Source organism: Idiotropiscis lumnitzeri, chromosome 12 (assembly GCF_059441095.1).
Source record: "Idiotropiscis lumnitzeri isolate Australia: NSW breed Sydney's pygmy pipehorse chromosome 12, RoL_Ilum_1.0, whole genome shotgun sequence".
NCBI lineage: Eukaryota > Metazoa > Chordata > Actinopteri > Syngnathiformes > Syngnathidae > Idiotropiscis > Idiotropiscis lumnitzeri.
The window spans coordinates 9,721,088-9,734,622 of NC_142402.1; the positions used below are offsets into that span (position 1 = coordinate 9,721,088).

Consider the following 13,535-nt stretch of genomic DNA (forward strand, 5'->3'; position numbering starts at 1 on the left):
TTGACGTACGTACGGCTGACACGGCGGGTGTTCGTTATAGACTGACGTCTATGGGGGACTCTTGTTACTGTCCAATGGCCTGGGTGCATCTGACAGTGTGAACCGTGGAACGGTTCAAGTAACGACAGGGCACCGGGGAGCAGACGACGTATAGACGCTCCGTGAAAACCTTTTACACGCAGCAAACCGTACCATGCAAATGATGGAATAACAAAGAATGGGCATCTCGCATCGAATGTGAATTTAAATATCCACGCACGCAGGCGCTTTGTGCTTGCCGGTTGTCTGTGCGTGTCTTCTCTTACCCACCCCCTCTCGTCTCCCCTCTTTTGGGCATGGACTGACCGACTCCTTCTCCGGATGATTTGATGGGGCTGCTCAGAGTCATGATGCCGCCTAAGTTGCAGCTGCTGGCTTTGCTGGCATTCGCCGTGGCAATGTTCTTCCTGGAGAACCAGATTCAGAAGCTGGAGGAGTCCCGAGGAAAACTCGGTAAGTCCAAAAAAACGAGGTGCTCTGCTGTACCTCCGGGATGCACGGACCTATGATGTTGTAAGAGCGCGCAATTTGCGCTGCAGCGCAAGAAGGCACGCTCACTTGCCGCCGTTCTTTTTTTCACGATAGATACGTAGATGGATAAATTATATACAGCATGTTCAAATGATTTTTTTTCTTGCATAAAAAGAAGAGACGAAGATAAAACACTTCTCCATACATATGATCTGTAACCCATAGCAATATTATGAAATACCACAAGCCTACTAGAACAGCTAAACTTTATTAAGTGTTATTCTGAGCCAATTTAAATAGTGGCAGGAGTGTCCTGGCTTTCAACATAAGGTTGAGTATAATTGATCAATTCTGAACCAACGGCATCCTGAGTTATGAGGGTGTGCGCACTTCTGCAACCATATTTTCTCAGTTGTTTATTATTGCTTTCCCTTATTTTCTTCTATTGAGTTTTATAGGATATTGGTCACAATAATGGTGGGAAACAATTTTACGTTATTTATTCCGTGACCATTCTTCTACCTTAAAGGGATACTTCACGTATTGTGTATGCCATTTGCAGCATTAAAAGGTTATTATTTTGTCTATAATTATATTGATAATGAACCTCATTATTTTTCATGTGTATTTAATAGCTCACAGCTGCCCATTACACACATCACTAGATAACCGTCGCGTGTCAACATGGTACTAAACTGCACAATAATGTACAAATGCAGCTTCATCGTTATAGCTTAAATCCTGAAAGAAGACGCTGAAAGATGAGATTGAGATTTCCCTTTTTATGTGAAAGATACAGCGTCGGAAAGTCTTATTATGGCGCAAAAAGCACTTTGGAGAAATGCAGCCGACATGGTGCTTGTTCGCTCGTGAGCCACCGACAAATTGACAATGCTGGAATTAATTAAGTATGTCCTCCTACTTTGCGCGCATGATGAACAGTGCAGAGAGCTGCTTTGGTCAGGCGTCTCAGCAGCTTCATTTACGAGTGCTGACAACACTTGCATTATGGACATAATGGAGGCGGGCGGAGGTGTGAGAGGACACAAATCCTACCTTGGGCAATTTCACTCATTTCCCATCTCTTGCTTGTTAAAAATACTCGGCACGGCGTTGGTTTTCAATGTCACCAGTGTGATGTGTCTCCTCTCAAACTGTAAAATGCTTGTCAACAATACTTGAGTAAGTACATTTTTGGGCTAAAAATGAAGAATGACATGCCAGAGTGCATCTTGTTTGCTGTTTTTGGTCAACATACATTTTTATTAGGGGGGGTCTTAGCATCCCTCCATGCTGCATGATGAGTTTTTTTCATGTAGTGTGTTCGACTATTTGTCCCATTTAATAAACGGCTCTCTGTCACTCTGCTCTCCTATAGCCAAAGTACCTATCTAAATAGATTATCAAAGTCTCATTTTCACCAATGCATTTTCTTTTTGTTAACTTGTATACGAGTGGGTCGTGACTTGGCGACAGAAGGAAAATGCGAGTCCCAGGGTGGCAACAGTTGAGAACCACTGCCATCAAATCAAAGCGCACTTCCTGGCCGCGCGCGCGTCTCCCTCATGGCTGAGCAGCAGGCGCTGCTTTTGCATATGAGATAATGTGCGTGCACAGCTAAAAAGATATCTCTTATCGTCCCTTTTTTTTTTTTTTTTTTTGCAGATAAGCAGGCAAAATATTTGAAACATCTCTCTGCATGTAACTGCAGATTTACACCATAAACGATAAGCACATGGCCACAGTAGATTAACAGTGTCAATTGAAACTGAACATTGTTTCAAAATCTGGAATTAATGCTGCAGCTCTTGTATTAGGCCACAAAATGCATCTTGCATTTAACCAGGCAGTGATTCTTCGAGTATCGTATGAGTAACTATGGAAAATCGTCACTGCCATTGCAGACTTCGTTTTTTCAGTAAAATGAAGTAACATTTAACATAAAAAAAAAAACCACTCAAACATTTTATTTAACTTTTATGTGCATTAGCTTACATTTTAGTAGATTTATTTTCTCAATCAGCAAGTCAATATGTTTAAAGTCATACAATTTAATTTGATTTGATACATTCTTTTAAATTCAAACGATTTTCCGATTCCTATCAGCTTTTGTTACACCTGTACGAGTAACATTGTGGTTACGAATAGTAGCCCAAGGTTGTCGACTAGCACACGTTTGTCTGACAATGAAGCCAAAGTTGTTCAATGTTTAATTTGTGTACCACCAATCTCAAAGGCCACAAAATGCTTGGATCATTCTAAATTCATTCAGAAAATGATTCGCTCAAAATAACCTTTTTTTTCCCACCAAATGACTTGTCAATTAATCTTTGGAATTTATGACTGATCACTTCAGCTCCTTTCTATATTTGTGCGCGCATATAGTAGGAAATCACATTGGGAAATGTATTCTACTGTGACAATTAAAACGCAGAAGCAAATTCAGAATTTCTGAAATGGAGAAATAATTGCTTGAGAATTTAGTTAGCCTTTTGGTGCAATGCAAAAAGATAATAAAAAAAAAAAAAGTTAACCTCCTGCCAAATGGCGACTCTTCGTCTATGATAACAATTAATAGAGTCTCGACTAGAAGTCATAAAGACTCATGTCAAGGCTATGCGTGACGAATAAAGCTACGTATGTGTATTGCATTTACACGTCAACGTGATGTTTTGTAAAAAGTACAGTCTGTGTCCTAACTCGCATACTCACGTAGACAAAGCAATGTGTTGTCATAACGACAAGACACCCGGGAATGTGGCCTGTCTTGATGCTGGTACACAAGACGGTTATTATTACTACTACCAATACTGTATGTGATTTTGTCAACCTGGGTTGACTATGACAGTGAAACCATTTATATAATAGAATTAAACTATCACTAACAGAATAATGATTACAGTTGTGCTTGAGATGGGAGCGACCCTACCTCAGAGTTGGCAGATTTTTATTCACTGCAGACGAGATACGAGCGCTGTATGGCAGCAATGAACTCATCTCAACTTACTTGACAATAAGTCACACTTTAGCAAATAGTGGACAATTCTTCAAAAATGAGGCTTAGAGCTGTTTAATGCCATGACCACTTCAATTTTACTGTCAGACAAAACAAAGAGTATTATATGTTATTTGTCTTTTGTTAGCTTAATGTTAGCACGCATTGTAAAACGCCATTGACAGGCTAACAGAGCGTCGATAGTTGCTGTCATAACCTTTCCCTAATTTTTTTTTTGTTACATCAGTATAAACTGACAGATTATATAGTTGACGCCCATTACAAAATAATTGGGAAAAAAATGTAACATTTAAAAGCCCCCAAAAATCCTGAAAAAGATAATGAACCTCCTTTCAGCATTTTCCCCCAAACAAAGAGGGTTGGCTCCATAAAAAAACACGCATAAAATTAAAAAAAAAAAAAATCCTCCTATAAGTTTGGGACCAGCAGGTGTGCACTGCATTCACAGCTATATTTTCTAGTGTTACAGAAGTTTACTGAGTCACTTAATGTAGTTGTGAAAATCTTTGTTTCTTCATGACAGTCAAGAGATTTTATGAGTCAATACAAAATGTCTTTCATTATTTACATTCTGTTTTATAATGTTCAGACTATGCGTTTTATAAAGTATATATTATAGTGCTTAAGTATAGTGCTGTGATTTCCCAGTTTAAAACCCATTCTAAACATTTTTGAGCATTTTTATGGAGGCTTGAACGGATTAATGGCTTTTCCATTTATCTCAATGGGAAAGATGATTTGAAATACAAATGTTGCTAAATCAAACTCATCTCTCAAGGCACTACTGTACATTGGTGCCTTGGAAGTATATTGACGTGATACAGCTCTACTGCTCTAAGATCTTCGTATGTTGGGGAGGAGCTAAGTTTAGCTTGGGTCATTAGCAGTAAAAGAATGTCTTCAATGTTTTTGCCGTGTCCATTAAAATGCAAAATCAAATCATCTTTAAGCCAGTTTGACGTGATGTTAAAGTGTTTTTTTTTCATCTTATTTCCTGTTATAGCGCATTGGGAATGATTTTAAGAGGCATCAATTCATTGTGGATTCTTGCCATTTGCGATCCGCATCCCATGTGCATAGTTTGCATGACTTAATGGTAAATTTCTCATTAATTTTTTTCGCAATAGTTTAGTTTCTAGTTATTTTTGGTGGGGATGCTATCAACGTCATCATCTCACACACATCCAATTGAAAGGGAGCAGACACTGCATTCAAATCTCCTTCCCACCTCCCATTAGGGGTCCAGTCAGTCCCAATAAAGATCTGGGACACTGCAGGATTATCTCTCTGATTCTTCCACTGTGGGGGATTTGAAGGAACAGCAGACACCCTAAAGCATTGGCTCCCACTTCAGGGTTCCTTTTGCCAGCTTTTCAATTACTTCATAAGATCTCCTGAGTGGCAAGGTCATAGCAGGGTAAGAACAGGTGTGCTCTGTACTGCTATCATTTAAACAGTTAAGCATCAACAAAAAAGGTCACATGCTAAATTTTTTTCAAATCAGCAAGCAGACATAATTTCCTGGTCATTTTGAATGCACACTTTTAATAAGGTTGTATGTTCAGGATTGAACAACTTGAAATGCCCTAATTCCCTGTCTGATTGGAAAGTAGTAATTGGTGTCAAGGAAGTGTGCTGAAGTGACACATCTCAACTGATAGACTGTGATCTTTGTATTTCAGGGGAGGAGCGAAGACGTTTTTCACCAGTGTCGTTAGTGTTAGTTACAGAAAGTCTTCTACACACACATGTACGTGAAATTCATGTTGTACGAACCGTATGATTAACAGCCCTCTTAATTTAATACCCACTTAAGGTTCCCACTGAGTAGTTGGACAGTGCAAAATATTGGCTTGTGACATGGTTTATTGCTGCTGTTAAACCTGGGCTTGGCCACAAACACACACACGCGCACACGCACGAATATTGACTCAAACTTAAAGACACACACGCATACATAGACACAAACTGACTAAAAAAAAAAAAAATAGACACAAAATCACACATACATACTAAAACACAAACATGCATTCACATACACACACAAGCATGCGTGCGTGCACGCACAGCACCGGAATGGCCTTCCCTCTGACTGCCCACCACCAAGAGAATTTGTTGACGTTGCAAAAGAAGAACAAAAAAAAAACCCACATTGTGATGGATGACAGGACGGAGCACACGTCTGCATACTGAAGCTCCAAATTATTTGCTGCCCTGGGCAAATAGTTTTGACGGAGGATTTTTGTCGGCATGGTGCTGACAGCCACGCTTCAGCTTGATGGTCAGGTGACCACCTGCCGATTCCTCTTCTGCAGCTCCATCACTGAAACGATATAACCACATAGATGTCATTTTCGCACCACCTGTTTGTAAAAGTGTGCGTAATGAATGACAATAATCGATTCATGCTCCTCTTGCGAGCAGAATGAATATGCTGTTTTTAATACCGTCTGCTGCATCATATAAAAAGGTAAAAATATGTCATTTATGTCATGTAAAATATATTTTGATAAAAGAATTCATTATTAAAATTTTATTGGCATTAAATAAAATAATGAACTGTGTAATCAAATAACTAGAACATATATTTTTGTTTTTAATTGTATTGACCATAAACCAACTAAGTCATTACTTAATAAGATAATTAAACTAAATGAAAAGGATGATAACATGTGTTTTCACTCATTTTAGGGTAACAACATGGCTAATTAATTCAACAAATAAAAGACACATGTTACGACACATTCTTCCTTGTGGATTCCCCAGACTAATTCACCTTTTAACTCCACCGCTATCAAATTGCAAATATAGATATGATCAGTGGAGAATTTATATTTATTTATTACATATTTATTTGATGCCATTTTTTCCACTTCTGTCAACTGAAAAATACATTGTTTTCTGAAGCTGAACCATGATTTGTCATTACTTGAGCCCTGAGCAACTGTGATGTCATTTTCAGTCGACAGAATTGACAAAATGGCCGCCCTCTGAGATGGTTAAAAACAGGTGGAATTGAAAGCTTCACTCAGAGTCTGCAATATTGTGTCATATTTAGACTTGTGAAGGCATATAGAACATATTATTGAAGGGTTAACATCTTCTTTAAACGTAATTGAAAAGTGCTCCTCATTCCGACATACGGAAAAACAGTTCTGGAGCCTCAGCGGCTCTCTTGGCGTCACAGTTTCGGCAGTAATAGTTGTTCTTCGCAGAGGATAAATAATCACCTATGAGTAGTGTTTCATGGAACAAATATTTGAATAGAGTCTAATTGCCATTGACGTTAATTTAGGACGGAAAATTTATACTGCGAGAGTTAATTCCGCCCCGGTTGCAACGACCCAGTTTCCGCTGCTCCCAGCGTGCGGTTCTGTTGTTGGCCACGCAGGTTGCACCATTTCCAACCATTAGAGCCATCCCTGCAGGGCAGACAAACTGCAATTTGCTTCCAAGCTAATCGCACTCCCGAGGTTTGGCCCGTGAGTCTCCTGCATTACAATGACGCCGCCATGCAGCTGTGCATCCCCGCTGTGGGCGTCATCTATTATTCTGACAGTAGTTCGCCGCGGCTACTTATCAGCTGCCTCGACGCCAACATAGACTGACTTTGCGGCGACTAACATAATGTTCAGTGGCAACTTAATGCGGGTCTGCCTCGGTTCAGCCGCTTTATTTTGAAGCTCACCTTGGGAAAAGATTCACACAAGTCTGCTGGTTGAGTGCTGCAGTGCAGTAAGTGAGGAGGAGACAAAAGTTTGGGCTCATGAATTCCATTTATTCCACGAATCACAAATATCAAATCAGTTTTTCGCATTGGAAATTATTGTAATGCCATTATTTTTAATGAAGTAAAATGATTGTATTCAACACTAAATTAGAATGAATGTTAGGAAGAAATAAACTGATCCACTGTAGTATTTGTGTTTGATGCGTGTTGTTGTGAGTGACAACAAGTTTTGATTTTGTTTGTTAATTACGCCTGTTACGGAAAAAAGTTAATTTTTAAAAATATATTCACTGTTGAGTTCGGAACTACATCTGTCCCAAGCTCTCGTTTTTCAACGTACCGTTGTACAGGTGAGGCAAGGAGAAAATATTTACGTCTTGGGCGCACATACCTCAGGTCAAAAGTTTCCAACATGTGGATATGTCACTGCCTAGTTGTTTTGTTGGAAACTACTTGGAAGAGAACAGCAACAGATAAAAAATGTGATATACCTGCAATGGCAAAAGCAAGATATTTAATCACCACATTTCACCACATCTAAGAATGTGTCTGTTCATTGTAGATATTTTGGGAGTTGTGTCAAATGAGTCATCACTTATTAAGCTGTCACCCTCTGACCTTTGGAATCTCGTAATGAGAGCCGATGACTCTTCACCCCAGTGACTTCCTGACCATATGAGAACTTTCATCAAAACTATTGCAACTTTCTCCGTCGGCATGGTTGCGCGGAGCTTCACGTCTTGTGACACAGGCCTTATTGTGTTCAGTTGTGTCAAATTTAGTGCAGCGACGGGTCTGTAGAGGTGACGCAAGACTGGAAAGCTTTTTTTTTTTTTTGTCTGTCGTCCAGGTCCGCCGCACAAGGGCTCGGGTTGGAATTGGTCTTAGTTATGCTGGCTACTGTAGTCAAGCTATCCAAAGGACCTGAGGCAGGAATTTTCTGGAAAAGAAAATTGGTCAGGCATTGCTGCCTCCGAGTAGCTCTGTGATTTAAAAAAAAAAAAAAAAAAAGAAGGGGGGGTCCCAACCTTTATTGCACCAAGGCACATATTTTACATTAGAAAAATGTCATGACACACCTTCAAAAATGTCATGAAGCAAATACGTATAATCGTTTTCTGTCATGCGTGTGGGAAACGAGAGCCACAGTCGATCTGTTTGACATATTTCCAAATATATCCACTAATTTAAACTATTCCGACTTTAAACTGTTTCGCTCATTCAAGACATGTACGATATGATCCTCGCATTCCTGTAAGTTCCACATTTGATAATAAACTTTCTAAATTAAGAGCAATTTGACATATATACCCATCCAATTCAAACCTAACTTTAACTCGCACGTTCTACATTTGAGCAATTCAATCAATTACTCAGAATTTCACCCTCACATTCTCCAAAAAATTCCTTCTGTAGCTGTTAATATTTTCCTATCCTCACGGGACTCCGTTTCTAGAATTTGCTTTGACCTCTCCGTGACACCCCACGTCTTCCCCGAGGGCTGTAAAGCCTGCACGAGTCATTTGCTTCCACTCTGCGTGTTGGCATTTGCTACTTTAAGCAGCCAGTCGCCCAGATTAGCTCTGTCACTCTTTTGAAACATACCAGTGGAGCTGCTAATGGAGGGGAGCCCACTGTGTCGACGTGCGTAGGTGTCGCCGATAGATTTGCGGCGCTCTGGCGTGCTAACGGTCACGTCTGGCTCCTGCTGTATTGTCAGATGCAGTCTTTGATTGGGAGAGCTGAGGATTTACGCTGCAGGTGTCGAACGCAAAACCCGTGGGCCGTCCTTGTCATTTATTTATTATTATTTTTGGATGTCTTCTGTCCAAAAACGGGCATAAAAATCCTGAACAAATGTAGGGGCAACTGTGAAACATAATGGGACGATTATTAAGGTTCCCATGCGGAAGATGCTAGATCAAAAGTGTTACTGCCTCTGTAAACAACTACCATGCTGCTCAGCTTCTGGTTAGCATGACGTCACAGTTGGTAATGTGTTTAAAAAAAAATTTGCCCAATGCAAATGCAACTTCCAGCAACATTTAAACAGTCTCTCCAAGGCTCTTTAGATAAAGGTGAGGCAATAAAAAAAAATCCATTACGAGTGATTTTATAGCTTATTGGTCAAACCGTTACTGTAGGAAAAAATATTGATATTGCATTTTCCTGAAATCAAAATGGTTCATTTTAAAATTTAGTTTCAATTTTTGTTTGTATTTTATTTCCTTATGTGAAGTTTCACACTGCCCGAACAGTGACTTTGGTTATTGGCTCCCCGGCGATTAAACCTCTTTTTACGGTTTATCGCATGGGACAGGTAAAAATCCACAATAAACTGTAGCGAGACCATATAAAAGTTGTTTTTATAAACAGTGGTGCTTTGAGATAAAAACAGAATTTGTTCTGTGACCAGGCTCGTATCTCAAAACACAGCACCCATTGAAATGAATGGAAATGCAATTAATCCATTCCAGCACCTTGACAAAACACCAATTTTTTTTTTCATTGTATGTTTTCACTTGTATGTATTGTATTGTAGTGTCTGTGTGTTCCTATAAGAGGCAGGGTGCCGTGGGGTGACATGTGACATTGATGAATCTGTGTGTGAGTGTCTGGTTGTGAACTGTGGCTAACAGGAGCTCCTGTATAAATTGTTTTCATGCGTTTTGCTGTTCTCCTGATGTTCAATAACCAGTTGAAAAGCAACTACAGCATACCCCCCAAAAAAAACCAAAAACATTAAAAACAATCGCATGGGCAAAACGATGAACTGCCATATAGTACTGTGTTCACTTCACCGTTACAACCGACCCCCTGAGGGTATCCTCACCTATGATGTGGCCCGTGATGAAAACAAGTTTGACACCGATGATTTATGGTGACCAGCCTGCTCTTTGTCTAGCGGGGTGTGTGCTGTTGTGCAATGTCGTGCACAATGCACCAAGTCCACTTGTGCTGCATTCGCTGGCTCCTGCAGCAGGATGATAGACAAGCTAATCAGAGTGTTAAGGACAGCATGCGTCCCCCACCCTTCCGCGACACCCTCTCTCTAATAGTAGCCATCACTGCTCTTAGCTGGCATCTCCCCAACCGGACGCACACCCCCTTTCCTCCTCGCCGACATCCCCTCTTCCTCCGTGTTCTTGTTGATGTCACTTTTGGCAAGGGGTGGCAGCTCAAGGAGCTCACTCACCTCTACAACAATGGAGTCCTCTCACCTTGCACCAAAATCCCACTGGCCTGCATTTATGGCATGTACATGGTGGAAAGCTAGAGTGACAGGTGATAGTTGAAAATATATAGTTGTCGTATAATGTGGGAAAAAGATGCCAGGAGTGAGACTGGAGCTTGCATGCTGTGATTTTTTTTGCCCTTCCCCTTTTTCTGATTGATGCAGTGTTTTTTTTTGTTTTTTTTTCAATGGATTTTATTAACAAATTAATTAGCAGTTTTATGCTGCCCCCTGGTGGACAAGATGCACATACTCAAAAGGGGTAGCACAATGCCCATTGAATTACAACAAATAAACATTTCAAAAACAGATTCATTCCTTAAAGGGGAAGGCAATCCAGAAATATGTTCTATCGAGGCCCACTTGTCAAAAAATGGCATTCTGATTCATATTGCGGTTCTGGAATATAAGTAGTAAAAGCCATCAGATTTTGTCCGTCTCAGGGGAGGCGATTTTGTCACTTATGTCAACTAAAAATGAGATCACAGTTTCCCAAATCCCAGGTAACGACCAATCATGGCTCAGTTTTAGAAAACAGGTGTTGGTCGTTAGCTGAGTATCGAGCTGTGATGTCATTTTCAGTCGACAGAAGTGACAAAATGGCTCTCACCGAGATGGCTGAAAAGAGGTGCATTTAGTGACTTAACTCATATTCCACACACACAATATTAACCAGAATGCAGTGTTTACACAAGTGAAGGCGCATAGAATGTTGATTGCAAATAATTTTTTGAGGGTTCACTTCCCCTTTAAAATGTATTTATTTAGGTTGTGTTTCAATCCCCGCGACCCTTGTGAGGAGAAGCGTGGCAGATAATGGATGGATGGACGGAGGTGTTTTCAATACAATTCTATCATGGAGTGCTGGTTTTCAAAAATGTATTTTTTAGGAATGTTGGAACAGGTTAATGGCGATTTCATTCAAAAAGTTGATTTGGGATGAGATATAATTCCCGTTACGAGCGTGGTCACAGAACAGAGTAAACTTTTTAATTTAAATGAAGTCAAGATTCGGTACTATCTTGTAGTGAAGGGGGACAATGACATTAAAAATGTATGTTAAGTCTACTTCTTTATTTTTTTTTTTTTTGTTTGCCGGACGGATGTCCCTGATTTTCAAAACCAAACTTGATTAATGAATTGATGAAGAGCAAACCAAGAATAGGCGTGGGTTCACTCTCCAGTGTTTTGAGTCTATGAAAGCGTTCCCACTTTTAGTAGATATTTTCTAAAACCCACCCTGAATCTCCACACTTAATAAAGACCAAAACTACAGGATAAATTTTGAACTCAGTGAGGCTCACACCGTGCCGGTGAAGCCTGCGGCTTTTTGACAGATGATGAAGCTCGCTGTCGTAAACACGTGACAGCAGGTGTCAGTTCCCACTCTTCCTCCCTGCTGAGTTTGCTTTTTTTCCTCCCCTCTTCCACCTCAATCAGCTTCTCATCAAATGGAGATAAAGCTGTATCTGATATCAACTTCTTCTAATGACAGCTGTCTCATGAAGTTCCCGTGGGATCGGTAGTTGTGAACAACATATTTGTGTGTAATACAGCTCGCACTCTGCTATGTACTGAAATTGACGTCAAAGTATCCTCGGGCTTGTATCGCAACGCGAGCCTGAGGATACTTTGACGTCAATTTCAGTTGACAACACGACATAATGGCTGCACCTGTTATTGATGAAAACGGGGAGAGTAAAATACTTAATTTTTATTCCGCCAATATAATCTTAATAAGAACGCCGTCTTTAGATTTGTGGGGAAGCATTAAAGAAGATTTTGTCTTAATTTCCCCTTTAATGAAGAAGCTATCACAATATTGTATAAAAAAATAATAGGGCTGTCAAAGTTAAAGTATTACCCATGGAGATTAATTAATTTTTTAGAATGCATTAAAAAGAATTAACTCAGTTGTATTTACTTCCTGGAGCAGCTGACCTCTGCGGGCTGTGCAGTCAAATTTTGACCAGAGTTACTGTCGCAGCAAGACAGACTTTGATAGTTTTACTTAAAAAAAATTGCTCAACGGCTCATTGGAGAAATCCAATATAATTTGCACACATTGCAAAGCCAAATTCAAATGCCATAATAGTTGTACGTCTTTGGTGTATAGTTCAACTGTTGTTCCTGTATCTTATAGGAAAATAATTGATTAAAAAATCAAAGAAAGCTACTAGAACAGTCTGAGTTGAAATCTACTTTTATATTTATTTTTTTCAAATTAATTCCAAGATTTTACTCAAGTAAATATTTGTTTAAACCTTTGTAAAAAATTGTAAGTGAAAAACACGATCAATTATGTAAATTTTTGTGATTAATTAGTTAAAAAAATGTATTTGCTTGACAGCACTAATAAAAATAGATTTTAAAAAAGCATGTTAAAAGAGAATATCAAGAATTTTTTTTGTGTTTTACTAATCCCAATGGATGAGTCTAAAAACATTCTCTCTCTGGGATTCCAAAATAAGACGCATGCTCTCAAAGGAAGTGTGACTGGAGAAAGTGGCTGTTGGGATGGACATGAAAGAGACAATTTTAATTTTTATTGCCACACATGCTGAAACATTTTCAGGGAACAACTGGAGAAAATGGCAAACTCTCACATTAGATGGAATAAAGAAAGAAGGCCTGAAGCTTTTTGTCTGAGCAATTTCACCAGAAAGGAGGAAACATTCCACTTTACCCATGTTAGTCCAAGAATTGCCTTAAAGCTGTTTTTCCCCCTGTAACACTTCTACTCCAGATCCTCGATGGCAATGTTTTGTCTCTGGCCTCACTGATTGAGGTGGCCCTTTTACCCCCACTATTTGTTTTAGTATTTTTTTTTTTTCTGCCTTCCATCGACTTCTGCTCCATCTGTTTTTTTTTCCTTCCATAGACTGATTGGCAATATACTGGCCCTGTCCCAGGATCAATATTGAGACAATCCCCATTTCGCTCTCGATGCGTAGAATTAACTTGGTTAGGTCTCGGCAAGACTGATCCTCTCAAGTCTTTGGTGTCAATTATGAAAAATATGCACTCAATAGCGACAAATGTAT

The 13,535-nt window shown here is 39.6% G+C and overlaps 1 protein-coding gene across 1 annotated transcript in view; it reads left to right on the forward strand.

Moving 5' to 3' along the window:
• The first annotated feature begins 97 nt into the window (after positions 1–97).
• Positions 98–13,535, forward strand: part of hs2st1a (heparan sulfate 2-O-sulfotransferase 1a) — a 38,197-nt gene continuing 24,759 nt past the window's right edge. The window contains exon 1 of the mRNA XM_088310512.1: positions 98–492. Within this exon, the coding sequence (XP_088166638.1) occupies positions 369–492 (124 nt within the window). The 5' untranslated portion in view covers positions 98–368. The remainder of the gene's footprint in view (positions 493–13,535) is intronic.